The sequence below is a fragment of the Nymphaea colorata genome, chromosome 13 (assembly GCF_008831285.2).
Source record: "Nymphaea colorata isolate Beijing-Zhang1983 chromosome 13, ASM883128v2, whole genome shotgun sequence".
In the NCBI taxonomy this organism is placed as follows: domain Eukaryota; kingdom Viridiplantae; phylum Streptophyta; class Magnoliopsida; order Nymphaeales; family Nymphaeaceae; genus Nymphaea; species Nymphaea colorata.
In genome coordinates, this window is record NC_045150.1 from 15,664,112 (window position 1) to 15,689,367 (window position 25,256).

Sequence of the window (25,256 nt, forward strand, 5' to 3'; positions counted from 1 at the left end):
GTTAGACCCAATTCAGTGATAGACCGATGCTTGCGCTCTGCCTTGCCATTTTGTTCAGGTGTCTTGGGGCATGAATATTGTTGTTTAATTCCAAGGGCATCAAGTTAGGCTATGAATTGAGAGCTAGTATATTCGCCGCCTCCATCACTTTAGAAAAATTTTATTTTCCTGTCAAACTGACGCTCAACCATTTTGTGAAAATGAACAAAAGCATCAAAGAAATCAGATTTGCGCCTTAGAGGATAAAGCATCAACAAATATAGCATAGAAGCGATATTGTTCTCGAGATAGAACGGGTGTCGGCCCCCATAGATCACTGTGAATTTTTTCTAATGGTAAGGAACTAATATCATCTCTCTCAATAAATGGCAATTTGCAAGCTTTACCCATTTGGCAACTAGCACAAATCGAAAATGAACCATTAGGCAAAACATCAATATATTTATGATTCTTCAAAAAGGAGAGAACACTAGATTGAGGATGTCCCAATCGAGCGTGCCAAGATTCTTCCGTCGCCCGTCGAAAACATGATGAAAAGAAAGCTTTATGGCTGCCACTGTTGTTAACTTCATAGAGTCCGCCTTGTTCAGTTCCCATTGCCACTATTCTGCCCGTCCTCTTGTCCTTCAAGATGCATCGACCAGAGGTAAATTCAAAATTATATGGAAAATCGTTAGTCAATTTACTAACAGAAATAAGATCTTTAGTGAGACGAGGAACATAGAGAACATCCTTAAGGGAAAGATTTGGAGAAATATCAGCTTGTCCAACGTGTGTTATTGGGATACGCTGCCCGTTCCCAACGATAACAATATCAGAACCATAATAAGGAGAGATGTTTTTAAGTTTACCTGCGTCCCCTGTCATATGGGCTGTAGCTCTAGTATGAACAAGCCATCCAGAATCTTGTGGATCACTTATAGTAAGGGCTGCAAGGGCATGAGTGGCATCGTCCGCTTGGAAAGAGTGATTAAATCGATTGTAGCATCTCATGGCTGAATGGTTCTTCTTGTTACAAATTTGACAAACAATATCTTTGGATGAATTGAAGGAGGTGGCTGATCCATCGATTTTTGTTTGAGGTGGTTTAGTGTTGTAACCTGTTTGTGACGGATTCGGATTGTAACCTCCTCCATGAGAGAGATGATTTTGATGGTAACGTCCTCCACGTCCACCTCTGTTATGTTTCCCTCGTCCTCGAGAGATTTGATAAATGCCCCAGGGTCGATTTGGATTGTCACGTTGCGCATAGAAGGCAACTTGGGGCGAGGTGTCAGAATTAAAAAATTTGTTTCTCACTTCCAAACTTTGTAACAAAGATATCAATTCTTTGTAAGAAGGAACGGGTGGCTTGAGCATGGCCATAACGAAAGGCTCGTAGCCTTTTCCCAGTCCTTGGAGAAGCCAAAAGGCCTTTTCTTTGTCTCCGACAGATTTTCCTATGGCAGCCAAGTCATCACATATAGCTTTGAACTTGGCGACATAGACTTCAAGGGCGTCGTTACCCTTTTTACAAGTCGTAAGCATATGAGTAAGATGAAATCCTCGTTCTTGGGATTCTTGGGCAAAAGCATCAACAAGAGTTGACCAAATTTCTTGAGAAGAATTTAATCCAACAACTAAACCAAGGACGTTTTCAGACAACGTACCAGTGATCCATCCTTTAATAAGACGGTCGGAGCGACGCCATGATTCAAACTTGGGATTGGAGATAAGTTGACAAGGATCAGCAGGATCAACAATGTGACTTGGTGGAGGAGAGATCGAACCGGTCAGAAAACCCTCCTTGTCCTGACTTTCAATGAGTGCAAGGATTTGCGTCTTCCACAATAGGAAGTTATTGTGCGTCAGCTTCAGAGAAACAAAATTGGCCACGTTCAAATTGAGGGGATAAGGATAGAGCAAACTGTTAGATGATGCTGCTGAGGAGGAAGGTGCCATGGTCACAAAAATGGAGGCGACGGGCTTCCTTGGATATCAACGGTGGCACTTAAGGAAGGGCTTATCCCGCCTTCGAAGGCTCTGATACCATAAAGAAAGTAGAGAGCAAGAGAGAACTGGGAAAAAAAGGAACACGAAATTAACGTGGTTCGGTTCTTGTGAACCTACGTCCACGATCAGAGAATCAAAATCCTTCCTTCCTGGTTTCTTTTGTTTCTTTACACAATACACTTTCTATGTACAACGACACTATATGTACAGCAACAAGGAGCTACTGAGATCTCCCTGTAACCGGCGAGAGATTGTTGGGCATAATTGTTTCAGCTTGAGAATCGTGAGCCAAATCACCATCTTTATGATCTTTCTTTTTCTCTTTCTTCTTATCTCGTCATCAATATTACTTTCCTTTTCTCCTTGCGTTTCATTGTGAGAAGTGTGGATCAGATTGGGAACATTCTGGCTGGTGCAGGATAACTGACGCTTTCCATTTGAGGCCATTACTAAATGACATTGCATAGAAGATTTTCTGCTTCCGTTTTGTTCCTTGCAGCTATCAATACCAAGGCTGGATGTTGCATTAGAGTTGGGCGTTACATTATTTGATTGACGATTTCCTTGCTGGCTTGATTGCTCAGGATTTGCACGAATCAGATTTGAATGTTCGTCTTTAATAGCGGCAACCTGCCTACATGATCTAAAGATAATTTGGCTCCTGTTTCCATCCTGCACTTTAGAAACCCTAGGTCTCTATCTCTTGCATGGTGAAGATGTGTTTATATTTGGCATTATAGGAAGTCTTGTATTTTCAACTTCATCATGTGTGTTTGATATGCATATGCAGGTATTGAGTCGGTTTTCTTTGTTTTTTTAATCATGATTTTTCCATTTTTTATTAGTATGATCTATGGCTTTAAACTTGCCTTGGGTTTCTAATAATGTGTTTTCTTCTTCATTTTTTCTTGGTTTTTTTCTTCATTTTCATCATGTTATTTTTGGGTTAATACTTCTGATTTGTATCATTTTGTGGTTATTAATGACTGCAGTTTTAGTGTGCTCTAGAAGTACCAGTGATGATGGCCACCATAAGAATAGGTATTTCTTCCCCAAATATGTGGTATTGAAGCTGCACACGTCCATTGCTCATCCAGTCCATCTCTCAAGTGGACACTCTTCCTCCATAGGGCTCTTGGAGATATTGTGTGTCCAGTATCATCGTCTAAAAAAATATGCATTCATTAAAGTGTGAGCCCTTTGTCTGCTTTCTTGTGTTTGGTGTGATCCAAAATTAAACTTTTAGTGATAAAAGAAAGTCTGTTTCATAGTTAGAACTTAGAACAAATGAATTTGGTGACATAAACAGGACGAACAAAAGTTGCTTGACTTTGTGGAGTCACACTGAACTCTTTAGTTTATGTTTATGCTTGAATTATTTTAAACAAAAAAAAAGAGTAGTAGTCTGTGTCAATAATAATCATCAAACATTATCTTTAGTAATCAAATGCCATTGGTTTCCCCTCAAAATCTAAACCCTAAACTGTGTTTCTCCTTTCCAAACTAGAAAAAAAAAAGGCTGCCTTCTAAATTGTCTCCCTTTGCTTGCTCTTCCACTCGAGGACACAATATCTTCCCTCTCATGATCCCTTGCTCACCCGCTTGTTCTCTCGCTCTCTCTCCATCCCTCATCTTCTACTCTCACTCGCTTCTCGTTCTCTTTCTATTCTTCATTGGTTTCTAGTAGTTTTATGTTGTTTTGTTATTTATCCTTTATTTTTTTGTTTTAGCTAGATATATTGTATACTTTCTATGATTCAACATGTTTTAAGTTTTCTAATTTTAACAACTAACGTATATATTTAAGTTATTAATTCTAATAGCAAATAAAAAGTTTTTTTAATACATAACAATATTTAATACAAATGTTGTTTAAAACTTTTTCCTTAAAGTGGTTTACACAAGCCAATATAAGTCGATGCGTATCAGGTGACAGCTCCACGCTTCAAGTCCGATATTTTATTTTAAACATACGTACATAGAAAATAAGGCTGATATTGAGATGCATATTGTCCTTAATTTACACTCAACATATGTATATGTCCAAATTCAAAACGGCATGGATCTCACGGTCGTGGCATGTTCAAGCCGATACGGAAACAGGTACCTTGGAAGTTCCTTTCTGCCTCAAACGTGACGTCGATCCTTCGGTAAGGGTATCCCTTCCCATCTCTTACGGCGACTCCTTCCCCTTTATCGTCCCCCAACTTCCAAAGGGTGAAAGCTCCACTACCAAAGATCCATATCATCTCTTCCGGTTCAGTTTGTGCCTCGTCACTTTCAGCCCGTTCAAAGATTATCCAAGAATTATCATGCCTCTCGGCCTTAACCTGGGTTACTCTACAAGACCCTGGCACACAGCCCGAAACAGCAACTTCAGTGTAAGTGTTGGCTCGGCGGGGCACATTAGGGAGAGCAAAAGATACTGTCACGGACCATGTCCATACTGACCATATCCATAGTCTGCCTGTGGATTTGGAGCAGGAATAATTAATCCGCTGTCCAGGAAGCCAGAGATATTCGCAATGTTCGAACTTGGCCTCCTGGTACGTGCACATTTAAAATAAGATTAGATACAGACTATATACATGCACATTTCATATAATATATATATATTTGATATGAGCACATATAGACGCTATTCAGCCAAGGTACATGTACAAAATGGAAGCAAACCAACCTACAAAAGCTGTTTAAGCAGTTGGACCTAGAGATGAAAACTCTTGTTTAGGACACTTAATAAATAGCAGCCAAGCTATACGGGCCAGACAGGCTGATAAGGTGGTTTCCAATCTTAAAGGTAAAATAGAGTCCTATAGATAAGGTTGGGCACCAGGCGGGCTACCACCGTGCACCCGACGGGCTACAACCGGGCACCCGGCTTGGCTTGAACCCAGGTCGAAACCTGGAAAAATAGAGCACCAGGTCGGCACGATAACCCAGGTCGGTCTGATAAGCCCAAGTAGACCCAATAATTTTTTAAATATTTTTTTATTAATTTTATATATAATTATTATATTTTTATGATTAACTATATTTATATATTATTTTATATTAAAAATACATTTTTTTAATTTAATTGAGCCAAACCCAAGCTGGGGCCAGCACGATGCCCAGGCTTGGACACCCTACTCTTATTAAGAAGCTTCCGGGGCCACACGACCCCAATAATTTTGGGGTTCTGTTTACATGGATTGAGTTAGATTCAAGTTATTTAGAAAAAAGAACTTCCTTCTAGTTGACATTGGAAAAGAACTAAAATTACTTTTTTGATTTGATCACACTTTGATTATCAATTTAGATCTTATAATTGTAATATAATTTAATAGACTCAGTTATGATATCAGAATTTTCTTAACCTTGCTCATAATCTTGGCCCCCATTGGCAGGCCTACTTAGTAAATAGGCAGTGAGCCAGCTTTAGTCCCGAAACCAACTCCATGCTCAGTGCTTCTAAGCCATCAGACGAGGCGCGCAGGTGATGTTATATGAAAAGTCACCTAACAATGTACCCGAGAAAACACTCATATTCCTATGCTTTGCTTGGTATTAATAAGACGATCCCAGAGAAAAAGATTTTTACTTTTTACTCTACTTTATTGTGATCGATAAAACTGAATGCAGGCCGACAAGAAGAATATGAAAACGATAATGTTATATAAATGTGTAAAGAAATTACCTTCATCATGTCATTCATGTCCCTTAGTGCATAACAGCCGTCGAGTCGCAGGGACTCGAGGCGTCTCAGTTTGCTAAGGCCAGGAACATCCATCAGCTGGAAGCATCCGCTCAGACGTAAACGTCGCAGGGCTTGCAAATTTGAAATGTCTGGGATGGTCTTCAAGTCCACGCAAAGGTTGGCTTCCAGCCCCTGCAGGTTTGGCAACAGGCGAACAGACTCCGGAAGTCTTTGCATTTCCCCTTGTCTTATTTTGAGCACCTTTAAAGACGTCAACCTGCCAATCTCTTCTGGTAGTTCCTGTAGTGACCAACACCAGCTCAGGACGAGCTTCTCCAAAGAACTTAGGAGACATGCTATCAGGTATTTTCTTTAGAGAACGACAGTCTCCCAAGTTCAAGCACACCAAGCTTTGGAGATCGCCGATCGATTCGTGGACTCGACCCAACTTGGTGCACCCTTCAAATACCAATTTGGTTGCGTTTGGAATCAGCCTAAAATCAGGGCTGCTCTTGAGGTTCTTGCAATTCTTGAGAATAAGGACTTTCAATTGGCTGAACGTCCGCGAGTAGTTCGCTTCCTGGGGGTGGAAGTAACTAAAAGGCCACATGCTAGTCACAGTTGGACCCAGAAACTCCTCTATGATGCTCTCCGTCAGGTCGAGCACTACAATGCTCACAACATCAAAGTCAATCGGCAATGATTTCAATGGACACTGCCACCACTTCAGGAACTTCAACGATTTGGGTAGATCCTGATACAAGCCCTCCATCCTGACGAAGCTTGTATCAAGCATTCTCTGTAAGATCATTTGGTGGGCCGGCATATGTTTATGAGGAATTTCAGACATTATGGCTGTCTTAAAATAAATATCCGCTTAAGTGATTGCATTTTGGGATATTACTTCATTTTAGATGGTATGGGGTAATTTTGAAATGTATAGATACCAGTACACAATTACGGACTCTTTGATGGGTGGAATTCTTAATTGTCCTCGTTATAAAATGGTAGTGGTCCCTGGGGTCGTGCAATGGTTGCCTGAAACATTGGTTTCTAGGGATTTCCTCTTCCCCATCTGAGAGGGACCTCAAGCACGCCGCAAAGACCCTGGAAGATCCTATCGCGATCTACCGTCCAGTTCTTCAATGGATTCAGGTATGCTTCCGCTTTAAGTTTAAGGTTATGTTTATTTCAATGATTTAGCATGAGCATGATCCTGTTTTGTTAAAGGCATATACGTTTGGTTTTGTGTATGCATGAAGGGGAGAAATCCCAACAATTTGTATCAGAGGCTATGCTTATTGTTGAATCGTTGATCTTTTGAATGATTTTTTGTGCGTCTTCTCCTTCATTTCGTCCCAGTTCTTGGCTGTGAGTTTTAAAAAAAAAAATTTTGGCGTGGGAAGCAACGGAAGCCGTCGGGCTTCCGCTGCAGCCGCCTGAGGATGTAGAGGGTATGGCGTAAGGGACGGCTGGTTTTAGGCGGGCGACTGTCGCCGGCGGGCGACTGTCGCCGGCGGGCGACTGTCGCAGGAAGGCGACGGACGGCTTCCAGCCGTCCTGGCGAGACCCATCAGCGGCCACCCACGCTGTTGGGTGGCCTGCCAGTGAACCCCTTTTCGTCCGTCTCAGCCATTGAAGAAAAAAAAGAGGAAGGGAAAGGGCGACGGCAGGGAGGGCGACATCGGTCGAAGGGCCACGACCGGCGACTTACCTGTCGCCGGACGGGGCCGTGCGACCCTCCAGCGCCCACCCATGGTCTCCGGCGACCTGCCGGTGGCTTTCTCGTCGCCACTGCAGCCGCCCACACACAAAAACCAGAAAGAGAAAGGGGGCGGAAATCAGTAGAGAAAACCGGCCGATTCGGGCCAGTTTTCGGCGGGCGACGGCCGGCCGTCTTGGTAGCACCCGCCGGTGGCCACCCACGAAGTTGGGTGGCCAGCCAGTGGATGACCACCGCCTGCCTGCCGTTCGGCAGGAGAGCGGTGGAGACGACGCCCGAGCTGGCGGGTCGGACCGGGTCGGGTCTTGACAGACCCGATCCAGATCCATCAGTTTATTTAAAAAAAAAAAAAAAACCTCTTCATTTTTTTGCCGCCCTCCCACCCGCGCCTCTGTGTTAAAGTTTTTCGGACCAGGTCGGGTCCTGTCGGACCGGGTCGGATCCTGTCGGACCCCCCCGTATCCATGTGGTTTAAGTTTTGAGAAACGGTTCATCCTTGTCAAACCGAAAAGAGTCGAACCGGTTTGTTCGGTTTCAGACCGATTCAATTTGTTTTTTGACCGGTTCGGACCTTTCAAATCTGATTCGGACCATTTTGGGCTTTCTAGAATCGGTTCATTCAGTTTTGGAACCGATTCTGGCATTTCAGAACCGATTAAGTTGATTTTCGAACCGATGCGGGCATTTTCAGACTGGTTCACTTGCGATTCAGGGCTTTTTAGACCGGTTCATTTAGTTCTGGAACCGGTTTTAGCTATTTATTAACCGGTTCAATGGGTTTTTTGAACCGATACGGTCTAATTTTGAACGGTTCGTCCAATTTTTGGACCGGTTCAGTCCTGTTTAGGGCTATGTGGGTGCTTTAGTTGTGGTTTAAGACCGATACGGGCCATTTTGAAGCCGATTCAGTGGTTCTTGACCCTCTTAAGCACGATTATGGTACCAGTTCATAAAATTTTGAACTCTTTTGGTCATATTTCATTGAATCATTTTGGTTTTTGGATTTAATGTAGGACAAATTTTGTATGTAAATTTTAATTCATGTATCATGTTTTGCATGTTTTAAATTTGTGGGTGTACTTTAGATGAATATTTGGATTATGAATTTGATCTTTGGCCATGTCTGTTGTTTGAAATGAGTAAGTTTGTATTTTATGTCGCCAAAGTGACCTCTGTTGTACGAATTTGCCTGTTTTGAGCATTAGATGGTAGTATACTTGATCCATGTGGGCAATGATCAACCCAAAGGAGAATTGTTGCTTGGTCAGGTTTAAGTATACAGGGCAATGAATATGTGATAATTTTTCAGGTTTCCATGTGAATAGCGAGTCAATCCAAAGATAGGCTCGTTGTTTGACAGGGTTAATTATCTATATTCATTGTTGACCAAGAATACCACTTGTAGTTAGTATTTCAATCCAAAGATTGGATATTAACGTTGCACCGGTACCTTGTGATGAGTTTTGGGCCATTGTGTTTAAATTCATTTATATTTGTTGTTTCATCTTTGTACATATATTGATTGTGAGCACACTTTGGTTTGTTCTTTGTATAGTGAGTTCTGCTTATATGATATTTGCAAATTTTGAGTACTATTCATGAGTTAAATGATTCGATTTTTATAAGTAAGAAAAGAAAGACTGTTAAGGAAGTTGCAGTTGACCAATCATCCGTTAAGAAACAAAAGAAGCATAAGGAATGCCTATCAGGCTGCTTCTTTTTCAAGGTGAAGGTCATATGAAGGAGGATTGTACTAAATATCATGCATGGCATGAAAGGAATGGTACACTTCTCACTTTGGTTTGTTCTGAGGTTAATTTAACTTCAGTACCCAGAAACACTTGGTGGGTAGATTCAGGTACTACTACTCACATAAGTGTCTCTATGCAAGGCAGCCTAAATTGTCAAACGCCAATTGATGCTGAAAGATTCATCTATATGGGCGATGACAAGAATGCGAAGGTTGAAGCCATAGCAGATTTTCGGTTATTGTTAAAGACTGGTTGCTACTTGAATTTGACAAAAACTTATGTGGTACCGTCTTTTAGACGGAATTTGGTTCCTATTTCCTCATTGAACAAGTTTGGTTATTATTGTTCATTTGGAGGAAGTAAATTTAAGTTGTTTCTGTACTCAAATTTGAATTCCACTGGTTCTTTGTCTTGTAGCGATAACCTTTATTTGCTTGATACGGTTGCTCCATATAATGAAACCTTGCATGTTACGTTTAGTGGTACTAAAAGAAAATTAGCCAAAGAGAATTCAGCTATGTTATGGCATTGGCGCTTATGACATATCTCTGAAAAGAGAATATAAAGGCTTATGTCAAAAGGTATTCTTGAGTCCCTTGATTTTGCAGACTTTAATGTTTGCATTGAATGTATAAAGGGAAAATGAACAAACATTAAGGGGTTATAAGTTTTATAATCCATCCAGTAAGTCTTTCTTTGAAAAGGAAAATGCCCATTTCTTTGAGGATATTGAGTTTGGGAAGGTGATCAGGTTAGAAGCATTGCCTTTGAAGAGGGACCTGAGTCTACTCTATTTAGAAGAAGGCAATGATGTCGATCTCCATACTGAAGAACAAACTCAACAACCTCAAGAAAATCAAGTAGAGGTGCCACTGAGGAGATCCACTAGAGAGAGGAGAAATACAATTTCAAATGATTTTGTCTATCTCCAAGAACATGATGTTGATATGGGCTTAATGGAGGATGATCCTGTCAACCTCCAGCAAGCAATAAAGAGTTCTAAATCTCTTGAGTGGATGGATGCCATGAATGAGGAAATAAAGTCCATGTTGGATAATGATGTATGGGAAGTTGTTCTCTTGCCTGAAGGTGTGAAACCCATTGGTTGTAAATGGATATTTAAAACCAAGAGGGATTCATTAGGAAACATCGAAAGGTATAAGACACGTCTTGTTGCAAAGGGCTTTACTCAAAAAGAAGGCATTGATTATACAGAGACTTTCTCTCTAATTTTGTCGAAAGACTCTTTCAAGACTATAATGGCACTTGTAGCTCATTTTGACTTAGAGTTGTATCAGATGGATGTTAAGACAACGTTTCTAAATGGAGAGATTGATGAAACTATATATATGGTGCAACCAGAAAACTTTGTTTCAGGTGATGCAAATAAAATGGTTTGCAAACTCATGAAATCCATTTATGGGCTAAAGCAAGTTTTCCAGTCATTACAAACTTCATCAAGTTATAGTTTCATTTGGTTTCGAAACTAATATGGTTGATGAATGTGTATACCAAAAGTTCAGTGGGGGTAAATTTATCTTTCTGGTTTTATATGTCATTGATATATTGCTAGCAAGTAATAATGTAGGCATATTGCATGAAACTAAGAATTTCTTGTCAACAAAGTTTGACATGAAGGATCTTGGTTGTGCATCTTTTGTATTAGGGATCCAAATTTTTCGAGATCGTTCTCGGGGTATTCTTGGATTATCACAAAAGCCTACATTAATAAGGTGCTTCAGCGATATGGCATGAAGGATTGTAAACCAGGAGATACTTCAGTTGTTAAAGGAGACAAGTTTAGTCTCAAACAGTGCCCTAAAAGTGAAATCGAATCTAAGGAAATGGAAAAGATTCCCTATTTGTCTATTGTGGGAAGCCTTATGTATGCTCAGGTTTGTACTCGTCCGGATATTGTATTTATCGTTGGAATGTTAGGCAGATACTTAAGTGATCTTAGTATGGATCGTTAGAAAGCAGCCAAAAGGTTATTGAGGTACTTACAAAGAACAAAAGGTTTTATGCTCACATACAGGAAGTCAGACCAGTGGGAGATCATTGGGTATTCAGATTCTGACTTTGCTGGGTGCCAAGATAATGGCATTTAATCAGGTTTTGTGATTGCAGAATTTTGTCACGAGGCTGCGCATTATGTATGGTATAGAAAGACCACTAAGGTTGTTATGTGACAATAATTCAGCAGTCATGTACTCTTATAACAGCCACAGTTTGTCAAAGTCGAAGCACATCGACATTAAGTTTTTGGGTTGTTAAAGAGGGGATGCAGAATGGTCAAGTGTCTTTAGAGCATATTGGGACAAACTCTATGATTGCGGATCCGCTTACCAAGGGTTTAACACATAAGGTCTTTCACGAACATGTTGTTCATATGGGGGTGTTATCCTTGGATGATGTGCTGGTTTAGTGGGAGTTTGTATTTTTGTTTGCTCTAATGTATGGACACGTATTCAGTTTTCTGCAGAATAAAGTTTAAAGTTCTTTGGTTCTATTCTGTGTTTATGTTTTGATCTACATAAGGTTTTAAAGTTGGACCAGTTGAGAATAGACATGTTGTAATCACATTGCATATAATTCTCATGCTATATACATCCATATCAGATCTATGTCATTGGTTATGTTAACATTTGTGATCATTGAAGGTTTAGCTAATTTTGATATAGCGAAAGCCGCTTTGGTTTTATGTTGATATGGTCATGGACGAGATTGGTGAAAATGACGTTTAATAAGATAGCAATTATGAGCTCCTAAGGTTTTATGTAATGTCTGAATGTATAAAGACATATTTGGCCCAAGTGGGAGATTGTAAGATCATTTGGTGGGCTAGCATATGTCTATGAGGAATTTTAGACATTATGGTTGTCTTAAAATAAATATCCGCTTAAGTGATTACATTTTGGGATATTACGTCATTTTAGATGGTATGAGGTAATTTTGAAATCTATAGACACCAGTACGTAATTACGGACTCTTTGATGGGTGGAATTCGTAATTGTTCTCATTATAAAATGGTCGTGGTCCCTGGGGTCGTGCAATGGTTGCCTGAAACATTGGTTTCTAGAGTTTTCTTCTTCCCCATCTGAGAGAGACCTCAAGCGCGCCGCAAAGACCCTGGAAGATCCTATCGCGATCTACCGTCCAGTTCTTCAATGGATTCAGGTACCCTTCCGCTTTAAGTTTAAGGTTATGTTTATTTCAATTATTTAGCATGAGCATGATCCTGTTTTGTTTAAGGCATATACGTTTGGTTTTGTGTATGCATGAAGGGGAGAAATCCCAACATTCTCAGCTCGTCCATGTTTATAAAAGACTTCGTGTCCAAAAGTGGAATATTGTCCCGCCAATCGTCGTGGAAAATAATGGCTTCAACCTTCTCTGTTCCCTGGGATAGGAAAGATCACCAGAAAGAAAGAAGAAAAATGAGCTCCTTGATAAAATGAAAACGTTGAAGCACTGCAAGTGATGTCGTATCAAAAGAAGACACAAATTAGATTTAGAGCTTTATGGAAACTATCACAAGGAATAGGAGATCAGCTATCAAAGTCTACAATTTTTCAGCTCCACATGGTTATGCTCAAGAAAAAGTAAAATTAGAAGTTGGAGGTTTGAGCCTTCCAGTATCAAGTTTTGAGAGAACAATTTTCAGAAAGCTAAGAACATAATTATAAGGTTGAGGAGGATGCTAGAGAAACTGAACTCCCCCACACCCCTTTTTTCCTACCCTCCAAGGGTTGTTTGAATTGTGGAGATGTGGAATAGCAACCACACGAACAATGAACTGAACAGTTATAATGTGCATGCTTTCCAATCTAGCTAGTTCAATCAGCTATACTATACTCCTTAAAACAGAATAACAAAATTTTGGCCGGATGTTAAATAAATCAATGAACTAAGTTAATAGTAGGCTAGTAGCCAGAGTCCGCCAGCATGTCAAGTTGGCACTGCTGATGCGACTTCCAGCCACGAGCATTGGTCATAAAGAAAGACCAAAAGAAGAGAAAATGAAGAACGTGTAGCAAGGTCATACTTACATTTCTTCTTTGTAGCATTTGTAATGTTTCCTTATTATCCCAAAACCTGCTTGGTACTGGCTCCTGCTTTTGGACAATATTTCTTCCCATGTCTCGTATTTGATCATGCATTTCAAATGTGTCGTGCTCATCATTTATGCTGATTAGAAATTTATGCTGTAACTCTGCAATTGCAACAGTTGGGCAAAGTTTGGAACCTTCCCACATGAGCATTGCGTATTCTTTCTTCTCTTTCCTCTGTTCCCAATCCACCCCACCAATAAGAAAACATGCTATGTCCAGGAATATGCGTTGTCTTTTCTTATCAAGGCTGTCATAGCTTATTTTTAACCTCTCATGGACGTCTTTATTTTGATCCTGTTTTAATTGCTCCAGATTCGACTCCCATTCTTCAATGGATTCAAAGTCAGAGAAGAGACTCCCAAATACTTGGAGGCACAGAGGTATCCCACCAGCAATTGACACAACATCCTTTGACAATTTACCTTTCCAATCTGATTTTGGCTCGGGTTGCTTAAACGCATGCTGACTGAAAAGTTTAAGCGATTGGTCAAAATCCAATTCCGAAACCCTATATATGACCTTCTGTCGTCCCTTAAAGATGCTTTCATCTCTAGAAGTGACAATCGTTATGCTTTCACCACTGAACCCACCTGACTGGCTGCCGACCAGTGCATCGAGCTGGTCTTTATGATCAACATCATCGAGAACTACAAGCACTTTCATGTTTTGAAATTCTTTTCTGATCTTGGTGATGCCGTCGTCCTTGTCGTTTATTATCACTTCTCTTCCAAAGACATCACGAAGCAGCTGCTTCTGCAAGACAACAATTCCATTGCGCTCCTTTGATACTTCGCAGACATTTGCTAGGAAGCTGCAGTTCTCGCGGACATTGTGCTGCTTTAATAATCTGTTGTAGACTGCTTTGGCAAGGGTTGTCTTCCCGATGCCGCCCATCCCACATATACCAATCATTCTAACTTTTCCATCCAACCGTTTGATCACCTCATTTACACGAGAATCAAGATCTGTAGGATAGTTGCAGATGAATCGGTATTTAGGGTTCACTTCCTGCATAATCCTTTTCAAAATGATATTTTTAAGATCTGCTTCGTCCCTACAATGAATTAATAAGCCACCAATAATTAGTGAAAGAAACCTTCATCCATACAAGTCCCATTTGAATGAAACTAAATATTGAAATAATTTAGGATGGAAAGAATAACACGATTGAAATAATATCACAAGTAGAGAAAGAGTATTTCCAGCTTTATTACAATCCACAGGGGATAGATCAACCCAAATCAGAATTAATATCACAAGTAGAGACAGAGTAGGTGCAAAAGTTAGATGTGAGATACATTTGAAACAATCTTAGCCATTGATCTTCTCTAGACAAATGGTTGAGCAAAATTCAAGGAGAAAAAGTTAGAAAAAATATGCATTTTTCTCCATCTTTTTCTTAATTCCATGATTGAATTATCCAGCACCAACTTGTCTAGCACATGCTTCTCTCTCTCTTTCTCTCTCCCTCAATGATAAGATGAGACGCATAGGCGTGGATTCTTGCTGTAATTAAAATTAAACCTTCTTCAGATTAGGGGACCCCAAGGAGAGGTGGCGATGTCAAATCGGAGAGAAAGGTGGCTAGGAGCATACCCATTTGCATCATTTAGGTTGAACCCCGATGTCTTTCCAACCTCACGCAAAGCATTCTTCCAGTCGCTCACCTCTTTCTTTAGCTCCTCATTATTTTCGTGCCTCTCAACGCTGGCAGAAAAGAACCTTTCTGTTTCCCAACATAGGAAGGTTCAACACCAAAGAATACAGGAATGATGAGCCTCCTTGGCTCTGTCCTCCTGCATTCCATCATCTTGGTAATCTCTCTCAAACACCACTTGGAATCAGCGTAACCCTCAGAGATGATGGGCACAAATATCCTCGACCTTTCTATGTACCCAGACAAGTTATTCACCCTCTCACCCTTCTCCAAATTCACGTTATCTATGAAAGTTTTGATGCCGCTTGTTACCAAGGCATCATAAAGATGGGAAATGAATCCCTTGCGGGTGTTGGGTCCTCTAAAACTTAAGAAAACCTCAAATTTTTGTCCATCGTCTCCTTGGGAAGCTTGCCAGGATGCCTCTGTTCCATCAACACCACAACCATTAGAGCAAACGCCCTTCTCCTCGGTAGCTCCCTCCATTGTGACCAGTTGGGAAATAGATTAGAATGTTCCCAAAGAAACCATGAGAAAGCATGCCACAATGATCAGAAAGAGAAAATCGGGTGTGGCCGTCATCGGAAGAGAAGAGCAAGGAGAAGGTTTCTTGCTTCCATCGTCGGAAGTGTTCACACTTAAGAGCTGAGGGCTGTTTTCTCAATGAGACGAACGTAGAGTCAATCACTTTTATAGAAGTGGGTGTAGGAAAGTATGCCCACGATTGCGGTGCCGTGAAAGAAAAGCAAGAACGAGGGATTCAAATTTTTGGTTGATTGTTTTATAGCTGCCTGTGGTACGAAATGTGGACCAAGAATATAATATATGTTCCATATACGTGGAAGTGCATTTATTATGCCTTAGCGAAGAAATATGCACCTCACTTACCATTCTGTCCATGGTCTACTCAAGGAAAAAAAGGTCAATCTCCTGTTTGGTCCACCAGCGTTGACAGTAGGGCTGCACAAAAATTCGAGCCAATTCGGGATGGGCTCGAACTCGTTGGAGTAAACTTGACTCGAGCTCGATTCATTCTTTATACGAGTCGAACTTAAGTTTAAAGATAAACTCGAGTATGTTAACAAGCCAAGTTCGAGTTGGTCAAACTTGACTCAACTTGGCTCAACTTTAATCGACTTTTTGTTTTGTGTTTTTAGTTTTCTTTCTTTTTTCCCTCTGTTGGCCTTCACAAGCCGACTTTAATTTTGTTTTGAGTTTTTAGTTCTCCCTTTTTTTCCCTCTCTTCATCCTTTTTCCATGCTCCCTTTTACCCTTATTATTACACCCACTTTCATCATTTCACTTTCCCATCAATCAATCAATCTATCTCTTCATTTTTCCTCTTGTTTTTCTCTCTCCTCGCCCATGATCGTCTTTCGTTTTTTCCTTCTATTTTCTCTCTCCTCACCCATGATCGCCTTTCATTTTTCCTTCCATTTTTCTCTCTCCTCACCCATGCCTTTCTTCTTCAACCATGCCTAAACGAGTTTGAAAGAGCCGACGAGTCCAGCTCAAGCTTGAATACAGTCTCTCGAGTCGAGTTCAAGTTGAAGTTGTGAAGCTCGTGTTGAGCTCGAGTTGACTAAACATGAGTCGAGCCGAGCTCGAGCTAACTAAACATGAGTCGATCCGAGCTCGAGCTTGACTCGGCTTGTGTGCAGCCTTAATTGACAGGTTCCTATATGCTTTCTACCTTTCTTTTCAATGCTATGGTTAAAAAAAAGGGAAAAAAAAAGGAAGGACAAGTTGAAGAGAGATGTGGTGAAGAAAAAGATGAATGTTAACTCGAAATCTTCTTCGAGTGGCTCCAATTTGGATTTAGATGTGTCTTAGTTTCTTTTTGATAGCTTTGTGTTTGTGTGCATACATACATGGAAATTAGGTAAAAACCAAACCATTTGTATAAGAGACAAATACTATACCTATTATTAAGATATTTTTCATTGAAATATAACATTGTAGATATAATATAGTAAGAGTGATTTGATGGCAAACATATATTAAATTAGTTGTTTTCTTACTTAAATAATGTTTTTGTATATATGGCTGGCGGTGTGCCGACAATGGCGTGCAGTTGGCCGCATGTGACTCAACGAGACTCTTCCAAACATGACAAGCTGGGCAGAGAAGCGGGCGGATAGAGCTTTCAGCCTTTCACACTACATCTGATGACTTTGTAAGTTATTGGGTCCAGCATATGACTTGAAACATATCACCCCTGGACCCAGCGGAGCCCACCAAGAGTCATACTAAGTCTAGGGCCAATGAATCTGTTTGTTTCTCGTAAAATCCCTTGAAAGCATGTTAAGATCACACCGGCGTGATCCGGTTCGATGATATGATCGGATGCTGATTTTTGGAATCCTAATGTGTGTCTGAATATTATATGATTAATCAACATGTGGATCCAGCCATCTATATGACACCATCAATAATTGAGAACAACGATGATTGGAAACAATTATACAATAAGACGCGTATGCAAAGTCAGCTGGTTTTATACTTACAGTGAAATCCACTGGATCATGAAGGAACCTCCTTCCTTGGTCCATCCTTGCCTTGGTGGGGCCAAAGACTTGACTCAGTTCCTTCCCCCAACAAACTGTGGGCTACACATCCAATGGCGGTTCCACAGCCAGCGTCGTGGTCGATATGGCAACCAATGGGAGGAGAAAATGAGACCATTCTCAGCGGCAGTCATGACATGTAGCAGGTCGGGTCGCTAATTGCTTTCGGCACAGTAATTTCTCCGAGCCACAGAGCTTGATTCTCAATTTTGTTAATTTTTAAACAGTGGCAAAGCCATAAATTTCCAGTCATGGGCCACCATTATTTTAAGTTTCAAACTTTATGTCTGGCGCACTCATATGTAAAAACAGTATGGCGAGAGCAATTGCTCCAACAGCCATAATGTGGCCCTGCCCATGTTCTTAAATCAGTATAAGCTAACCATTTTTTTTAAAAGATAATTACGTGGAAACTATATTTGAATCTACCAGCAAATTAATTTTTTCTCTAGAGAACTTCCTTTACATTGATAATGACATAAATACCTAGGATTTGGTTGGTGAATTGGTACTGATGTAGTTGACTGTGCTCAGTCATCCGTCAACTCCTGATCAATCAACCTAATTCGGCCTACAAATTCACATCTTTAACTTGACTTGACTTAGCTGGCCAGCAGCTTCTGTCCACTTGACCGATCTAGCCTTGACTGATTCATGAGAGCCGTACATTCAATTAAGTGGTAAGTGGTTATAATCTGCCACCAAGAGCCTAGGTCTTTTCTTTCCAGCAAATGACAAATTCAAGTTGATCCGATTTCAGTGATGTGGATGGGGTGTACGTAGAGATACAGCCTGCTCGATTATAGACTACTGCATCTACTTAGCAAGAACCTTGGTTTCATGGAGAATCAAGAAACAGAACCTTGTGTCAAGATCTTTTGCTGAAGCTGAGTATAGGGAATTGGCAAACACATCATATGAATTGGTGTAGTTAAAAGCTCTATCGATAGATTTGGAAGTAAATCTGAGCGGGCTTTGTCTCTTGTAATGTGATGACAGGTTTGCTCTTTAGATAACCGAAAATCAAGTAATGCATGAAAGAGCAAAACATGTCGATTTTGATTGTAAGACATCTAATTGAGGCAAAGGTAATACAACCGGTATATGTGCCAACTCATCTTCAATATGTGAGGTCAAGGACTTTCAATTGGCTGCACACGTGTGAGTAGTTGGGCATTAGATTGTTGGAAATGAAGCAGTGGAAGACTCTTCTGAGTCTGATAGTCGTCTCCACAACAGATCTTCAAATAAAAATATTTCACTAATATGACTTTCATCATGTTTAAGAGTGTTAGCCTACAACTGTTGGCAAAAAGGCAAACATGATAATGTATTGGATTCAATGTAAGTATAGATATTTGGAGCCAATGATCCAAACAAGTTAATATGGATCTAAATCTATCATGAACCAAGCATAATGTTTTATGGATCCCACCATGTCTAAGAGTGTTGATTTACACTTTTTAGAACACCAACATCCAATAATATAATAATTTCTTTTAACTAGGGTCAACATATAATAATATAATCTTTGTCCCGAGAATATTTTTTCATAAGGAGCAAAAAAAAAATTCATCTTTTTGCGCTCTAGTGCTGCTTACATTGAAAATGTACAACTCGTAAAATCATTAGATCTAAAAATCAATGCATATTATAATATGCTTAGATCCAATATAAACAAGATATAGATCTTGAACAAAAAAAGGTGTAAACAAGTCAAATCAATTCATGCTCCAAAAGAGTGCAACATTTACTGTGAGATCCAAATTCAATAGTTAAATGGATATATAAAACAAAAAATTTGGTCATATCTAATGTCAGCATGGATCCAAAATGACGATGAATATCCGTAGAGCAAGCATAATAATATATATTTAAACCAACATAAACAAGATATGTATTTTTAACCAATATCCAAACAAATTCACATCTGAATATGTCATGATCCCATCTTAATACAAATATAGATCTTAAGTAATGATTAGATCCAAAGCAACAATCCGTGCCACCTTTGGTGGGAATACTCATGTTCAACCGAATGTGGGTTTTGCATCCCACTAAAAGTGGGATGCAAATGCCACTTTTGGAATGGACGTGCGATAGAAATCCTACCAAAAGTGGGATGAGTTGGTTGGAATCACAATCCCATGAAAAGTGGGATTGTTCTCACCGAGCGCCACCTTAATGGCGAAGCCAACAGGAGGAAGAGCAGTACCTTTGGGTCACCCAACTAGAGCTGCTTGGCCCACTTCTGATGGGGGCTTCATTACTCTGCTTTTGATTCCTTGGGTTCTGGGCCAAGGTTGCAAATTCCTCAATCTTCTATTGGGGCTTCATATTTGGAAGGAGATTATTTAGTTCCTCTTCCACTTCCTTTGAACTAGTGTTCACTATTAAAATCTCAAATTTGTTTGTAGTTACATTTGTTTGAGTTTTTAATAGGTTTATGCTTTCACTTGGTATTTTTTACAATGCTCCACGCATTGGCTACCAGTCCTCTCAGTTGTATTTAGAGTCATCACTTTTTCTTCACATGAGCTATCAAAATGGTTTGTCACACCACATTTCTTGCAGTATTTCATTGCTATTTTGTACTAAATGGAGAGTTGAAGAACCCGATTGTCTCCAAGTTCTAGTTTCATATTTGGAATCGATTTGAACCTTAGGGGGATTTCTATTTTAGTCCATGCAAACCTATATCTGGTGATTGCCCTATTGAAAGAATCCACATCAATGAATGTTGCATCAATGAACTTGATGTCTGCTAGCCCTTGTAAGAGTCGTCGCAAGAAGGACAACACGAAGCCGCAATCCAGTCTTCCCTTTCCCATTCCTCCAGTCAAAGCAGCAATAGCAAAGTAATGAAAGAGGTGAGTACTTTAATCATCTTCTTGTAGAATTGGTAAGCAGTCTGGTGGTGTTCCTATCATCATCCAGGCCACAATGAGCATGACCTCCCTAAGTTAACCCAGCCAATTGGACTGCCTCCTTGAGGTTGGAGGGAACGTCACCAAACACTTTTATGGAATGGAACCCTTGGATTGATCCATGTGAGCATATGACCTACAGAGTTTGATCCATTGTAAGTGATAATGATGCTACTGTCCTCTTCCAAACTTAAGCTTTGAAATCAGTCAGTAAGCTGAAGTCCCATGCAATAGATGCTATCTCAAGGATAGAAACACTGAAACAACTCATGAGCAGCCAAAAGGTTGTCTGCTGAATTATGTAATCCAAAATAAAGGGGATCCAGCAAACCAAAAAAAAAAAAGGTGCAGAAGAAAGGGAGGAAAGCCCTTTTATATTGTGTTGTCTAGTGAATACCATTACCTATATATTCAGCATTATGGCCTAAATAAGGCACTAATAAAGAAAACAAATACACAAGAAACAAACACAAAATTTACCATTCCAGCATAGATTATGAAATTTGTGCGACAAGACGTTTGACATTGACCACATCACATTGTCCATAGATGTCATTAACTTTCTTAAGGTCCTTCAAATCAGCTATCTACATTAGAACTATTCTAGTGTTTCATGAACGAACCAAACATATAGAAATTGATTGCCATTTCATAAGGGAGAAGATCCAAGACAACACCATTCAAACACTTCATGTCGAAAGCGACAAGCAATTGGCTGACATATTTACCAAAAGTTTGGCAAAGGAGAAACATCAATTTATAATTCACAAGATAGGACAAATAGAAATCTGTGCACCAACTTGAGGGGGAGATTGTTCACTTATTATGGAAGGAGGTGTAGCAGCACGCATGATTTTTTCACTTAGTAAAATCTATTAGGCAACAGATCCTGTTACTGAAATCAGTGGGATATGTTGCCATCTTGAGTTATCCTCGAGTGGCTTGGTAATTGTTATCCTTATCTCTCAGCCTTCCCCCTTGTCTTTAAAATGTGAATGTAAAAGAGAAAGGGAATGTAACACAGAGCAGCATCTATCATATAATGAAGCTTGTCTCCTTTCCTCGTGGATGTAGGCAGTAATGCCGAACCACGTAATCATGTATGCCTTTTTGTCTCTTTAAACCCCTTTCTTCTCTGTTTTCCCCTGTCCATGATTATTAACATTGATTTACACTTACATCTCCAGTGCTTCTCAAGGGGGTCATTGATGGCAGAGAAAGCAAATTCTTTAATTGCTAGAGAGGTTTTCGTCAATCTATCACGTAATCGTCGATTAACAAAAAAGAAAGATGTGTTGCATCCCCAATCTATCATAAACAAATCCGAGTAGAAGGTTGGCATCACGATCAACTTAGCAAAGTCCACAATCATTCCATTCAAGGGGTAGGAAATGTCCCTCGTGGAGATTCAAAATTGCTTGGGGATTGGAAGTGAAACACATTCCTTTGACTTACCCTGGGATTACCCTCTTTAATGGCAAGTTGGAGGAGGGCCTATGCATGACTCCAGAAGAGAAAGTCAAGTGCAAACTTGGCAGTTGGAAGGCTAAATGCCTGTCATATGCTGCCTGCCAAATGCCTTCCAAAGCATGTTATTGGAAAGCTCCTGACTGTTGGTTTAGAATGTACAAGTTACCACAGTGCATTATCCAGAGGTTAAATTCAGTTATGGCAAATTTTCTGTGGTGGCAATTGGACAACGAGCATATTGCTCACTTGATTGGCTGGGAAGCATTGAGTAGAACTTTCTCAGAAGGTGGAGGTGAAATCATTCAAACCTTGAAATGCTCAACAGGGAAGACATGATACTATTGGCAAACAAGGCTAGACTTCATGGTGGGCTGTGAGCATTCAGTTATTGGAGTTATACATCTGACCATGGGCTCACAAACACCCAGCACTTGTTCTTGGAATTGGCTTTCCATTTGCTGGTGGTGGAAGAAGATTGGTCATAAGATAGTCACACATATCGAGTTTTCTTGAAAAAGACATGATAAAAATGTGAAAAAAGAGTTGGCCAATAACAACAAAAAAAAATATCGTGTGTATCTTAAAAAATTGGCAAAATAAGCAAGACAAAAAAAACATTTTTTTTTGCATCTTTCTATAATTTGGCCATGATGAAAAGAGCACTATGAAAGCAGCTAATATATAGAAAATAAATTGAAAAAAATAAGGTATAGAAGATTGATTGAAGAAAACGCATGGTGCATAGATCAAATTGGAGGCAATACAATTGGTTTCCCCTCAAAATACGCTAAACTGTGTTTCTCCTTTCCAAACTAGAAAAAAAATGGATGACTTCTAAATTGTCTCCCTGTTGCTTTTCCACTCCACGACACAATATCTTGCCTCTCGTGCTCCCTAGCTCACCCGCTTGTTGTCTTGCTCTCTCTCCACCCCTCGCCATAGCAGCTTGCTAGGGGATGTGGCCCCCTACCTTTATTAAACAAAATGAGCTATACAACAAAGAGGGAAAGGATAGCAACAGAAAAAACTGCTATCCTTCAGACACAGTATAACCAAAGGCTGACTCAGCTCTTCCAAAAAACAACTGTCTTAACACTAGATACAGGAAAACACTAAAAATCAGTGTAGGTTAGCCTGCACACAAAAAAACGTCCCTCCACTCCTTGACGTAGGAAGTAATGAAGGATCCGAAATCAGCCGTAGGATGATCCCTTTCAATCTTGACATTGTAGTGGAAATCTTTGACAAGCATGTGGAACTCCGACCATATCCTACTGTCGTCATAATGTTGTTGTATCCTCTGGACAAGGGCTTCGATCCTAGTGTAGATAGTAACACAACCGCCATACTCCTTATGATACCTGAACAACTTTTCCATCACCTCCAGCTCACCAGCGAGTACACTGGCCCTTGGATTCAACAATATAGCCATGCCATTCACTCCATCACTGCATAAGAGTTTCCAGCAACCCTCAACTTCTCAGCGATTTCGGCTTGTGTGACCTCAAAGAAAAGCATATTAGAAGGTTCTCTACACCTGGCAGAATAGATAAGATTGGAAATGGCCCAAGTACAGACAGTGCCTTCTGATTCCTTGGTCCATTTGATACCCTAGAAAGTGACCACACATGTCGACCATATTTCTTCTTTAATATTAATGGCTGCACTAGGTTTGTCTTCATTCGTCAACTTATTGCGATGCCACCAGATTCGCCAGCAAAAATAGGGAATGTGATTCTCCAACACGCCCTCAGGCACCCGTCATGCACCTTCTTATGCATCCACTGTTTGATTTCAAACTGGAAGTTGCGAGTGGGTGAATAGATGACGCCGAACTTGGCCGAGATTCATTCCCAAATTTCTGGCTACCTTGCAATGGAGGATAACATATTGATTAGTTTCTTCAGTTTTCCTGCAAAAAAGACAACAGTTAGCAAGTTGGAAACCTAGCACTTTGATTCTGTCTAAAGTGGTTAATCTGCCCTAGCTAGCAAGGAAGCTGAACCAGCATGCACTAGATGAAGCTTTTCCTTGCCAAATGTATTTCCTCCAGCTCTCTCTCTCCCTGGCTGCCCTAGTATGATCGAGAATGTCTCCAACTCCAATACAAGTTTGATGGTTGTCTTCCAAACAACCTGGTCAGCTTCATTAGATAGAGGGATAGAGTCTATGTTGCCAATGAGGCCTATGCACACTTCCTCAATACCATTCGTGTCTCTCCTGCTCAAGAGCACCTTAATTTTAACCGAGATATTGAGTTCCCTCGCAATATTAACAGAACTATCCCCACTAATCCACTGGATAAGTGGGCTACCCGGACAAGGATCGAGCCAGAAACGACAGCGGCTGCCATCCCCAAGCTTCCACTCTGTCTTATCTTGTATATGTCTCCAGCCCCAGCTACCTCTAATTGACCTATTATGGGTCTAAAGACTATTCTTTTGGAGGTACTTATCCTTGTTTACCTTGGCCCAAACGCCATCATCCATCAAGATTCTGCTACACCTGTTAGCCAACAGCGCGTGGTTCAAGCCCTCCACTTTGTATAGGCCAATGCCCCCAAGATCATAAGGGTTGCACAGTCTAGCCCAACTGATGTGGTGGATATGCCGAGCAGACTCACCATCATTCCAAAGGAATCGTTTGCATATGTTTTCAAGTTTTATTAATTCTACGAGAAGACAGAAGACCATCATCCAAGAGTGGGGGAGGGTAGACAACACATATTTAATAAGGATGATACACCAAGCAAAAGAGAGAATGCAAGCTTTCCATCCCGCGAGCTTACTTTCCATTTTGGTAAGCAGTGGACAACACATGTCCTCAGTCAGTCTACCATAGAAAAAAGGTACTCCAAGATATTCAGCTGGAAGGGAGCCCATCGGCCATTGAAGGATGTTGTTGAGATCCTCTACCCTACAATCTAGAGTTTTGTCTAGGAAGACAACAGATTTTTCTTTGTTCACTTTCATACTAGCGAACTTCTCAAATTGCTCTAGCATCTCTTTAATGGCACAAGAGGAGCTTATAGAAGCCTTAGAAACCATGAGAACATCGTCTGCATACATAACAACTCATGTCTCCTGAGAAGCATTTCAGATCTTGAAAATTTGGATGTTCTTGTTACAGACCTCCACTTGAATATGGCGATTGAAGATTTCCATGACTAGAATAAAAAGGTATGGGGACGTTGGGTCCCCCTGTCTGAGTCCTTTAGAAGCAGTGAACTTGTCCCCCAAGCGACCATTAATCATCATCTCGTACAACACTGAAGAAACACATTTCATCACTAACTCTATCCATCTGGGGTGAAATCCCAGCACATGCATGTTATTCTGTAAAAATTTTCAAGAAATCCTATCATATACCTTCGAAAGA

The 25,256-nt window shown here is 40.4% G+C and overlaps 1 protein-coding gene across 1 annotated transcript; it reads right to left on the reverse strand.

Moving 5' to 3' along the window:
- Nucleotides 1-13,068: 13,068 nt before the first annotated feature.
- On the reverse strand, nucleotides 13,069-15,400 carry LOC126410671 (disease resistance protein L6-like). The gene is made up of 3 exons (XM_050081133.1): nucleotides 15,109-15,400; nucleotides 14,854-14,983; nucleotides 13,069-14,311 (listed from the first exon to the last, which is right to left on the reverse strand). The coding sequence occupies exons 1-3, from the start codon at nucleotides 15,398-15,400 to the stop codon at nucleotides 13,069-13,071; spliced, it is 1,665 nt and encodes a 554-aa protein (XP_049937090.1).
- Between the last annotated feature and the right edge of the window lie 9,856 nt (nucleotides 15,401-25,256).

What these genes read in the sequence shown, in the direction of transcription:
- LOC126410671 (XM_050081133.1), bottom strand. Translation starts at nt 15,400, where the DNA reads ATGGAGGGAGCTACCGAGGAGAAGGGCGTTTGCTCTAATGGTTGTGGT. An exon ending in TGTGCCCATCATCTCTGAGG is followed by an intron (nt 14,984 to 15,108) that starts GTTACGCTGATT and finishes GTTGGGAAACAG; the next exon opens with AAAGGTTCTTTTCTGCCAGC. An exon ending in AACCTAAATGATGCAAATGG is followed by an intron (nt 14,312 to 14,853) that starts GTATGCTCCTAG and finishes AATTCATTGTAG; the next exon opens with GGACGAAGCAGATCTTAAAA.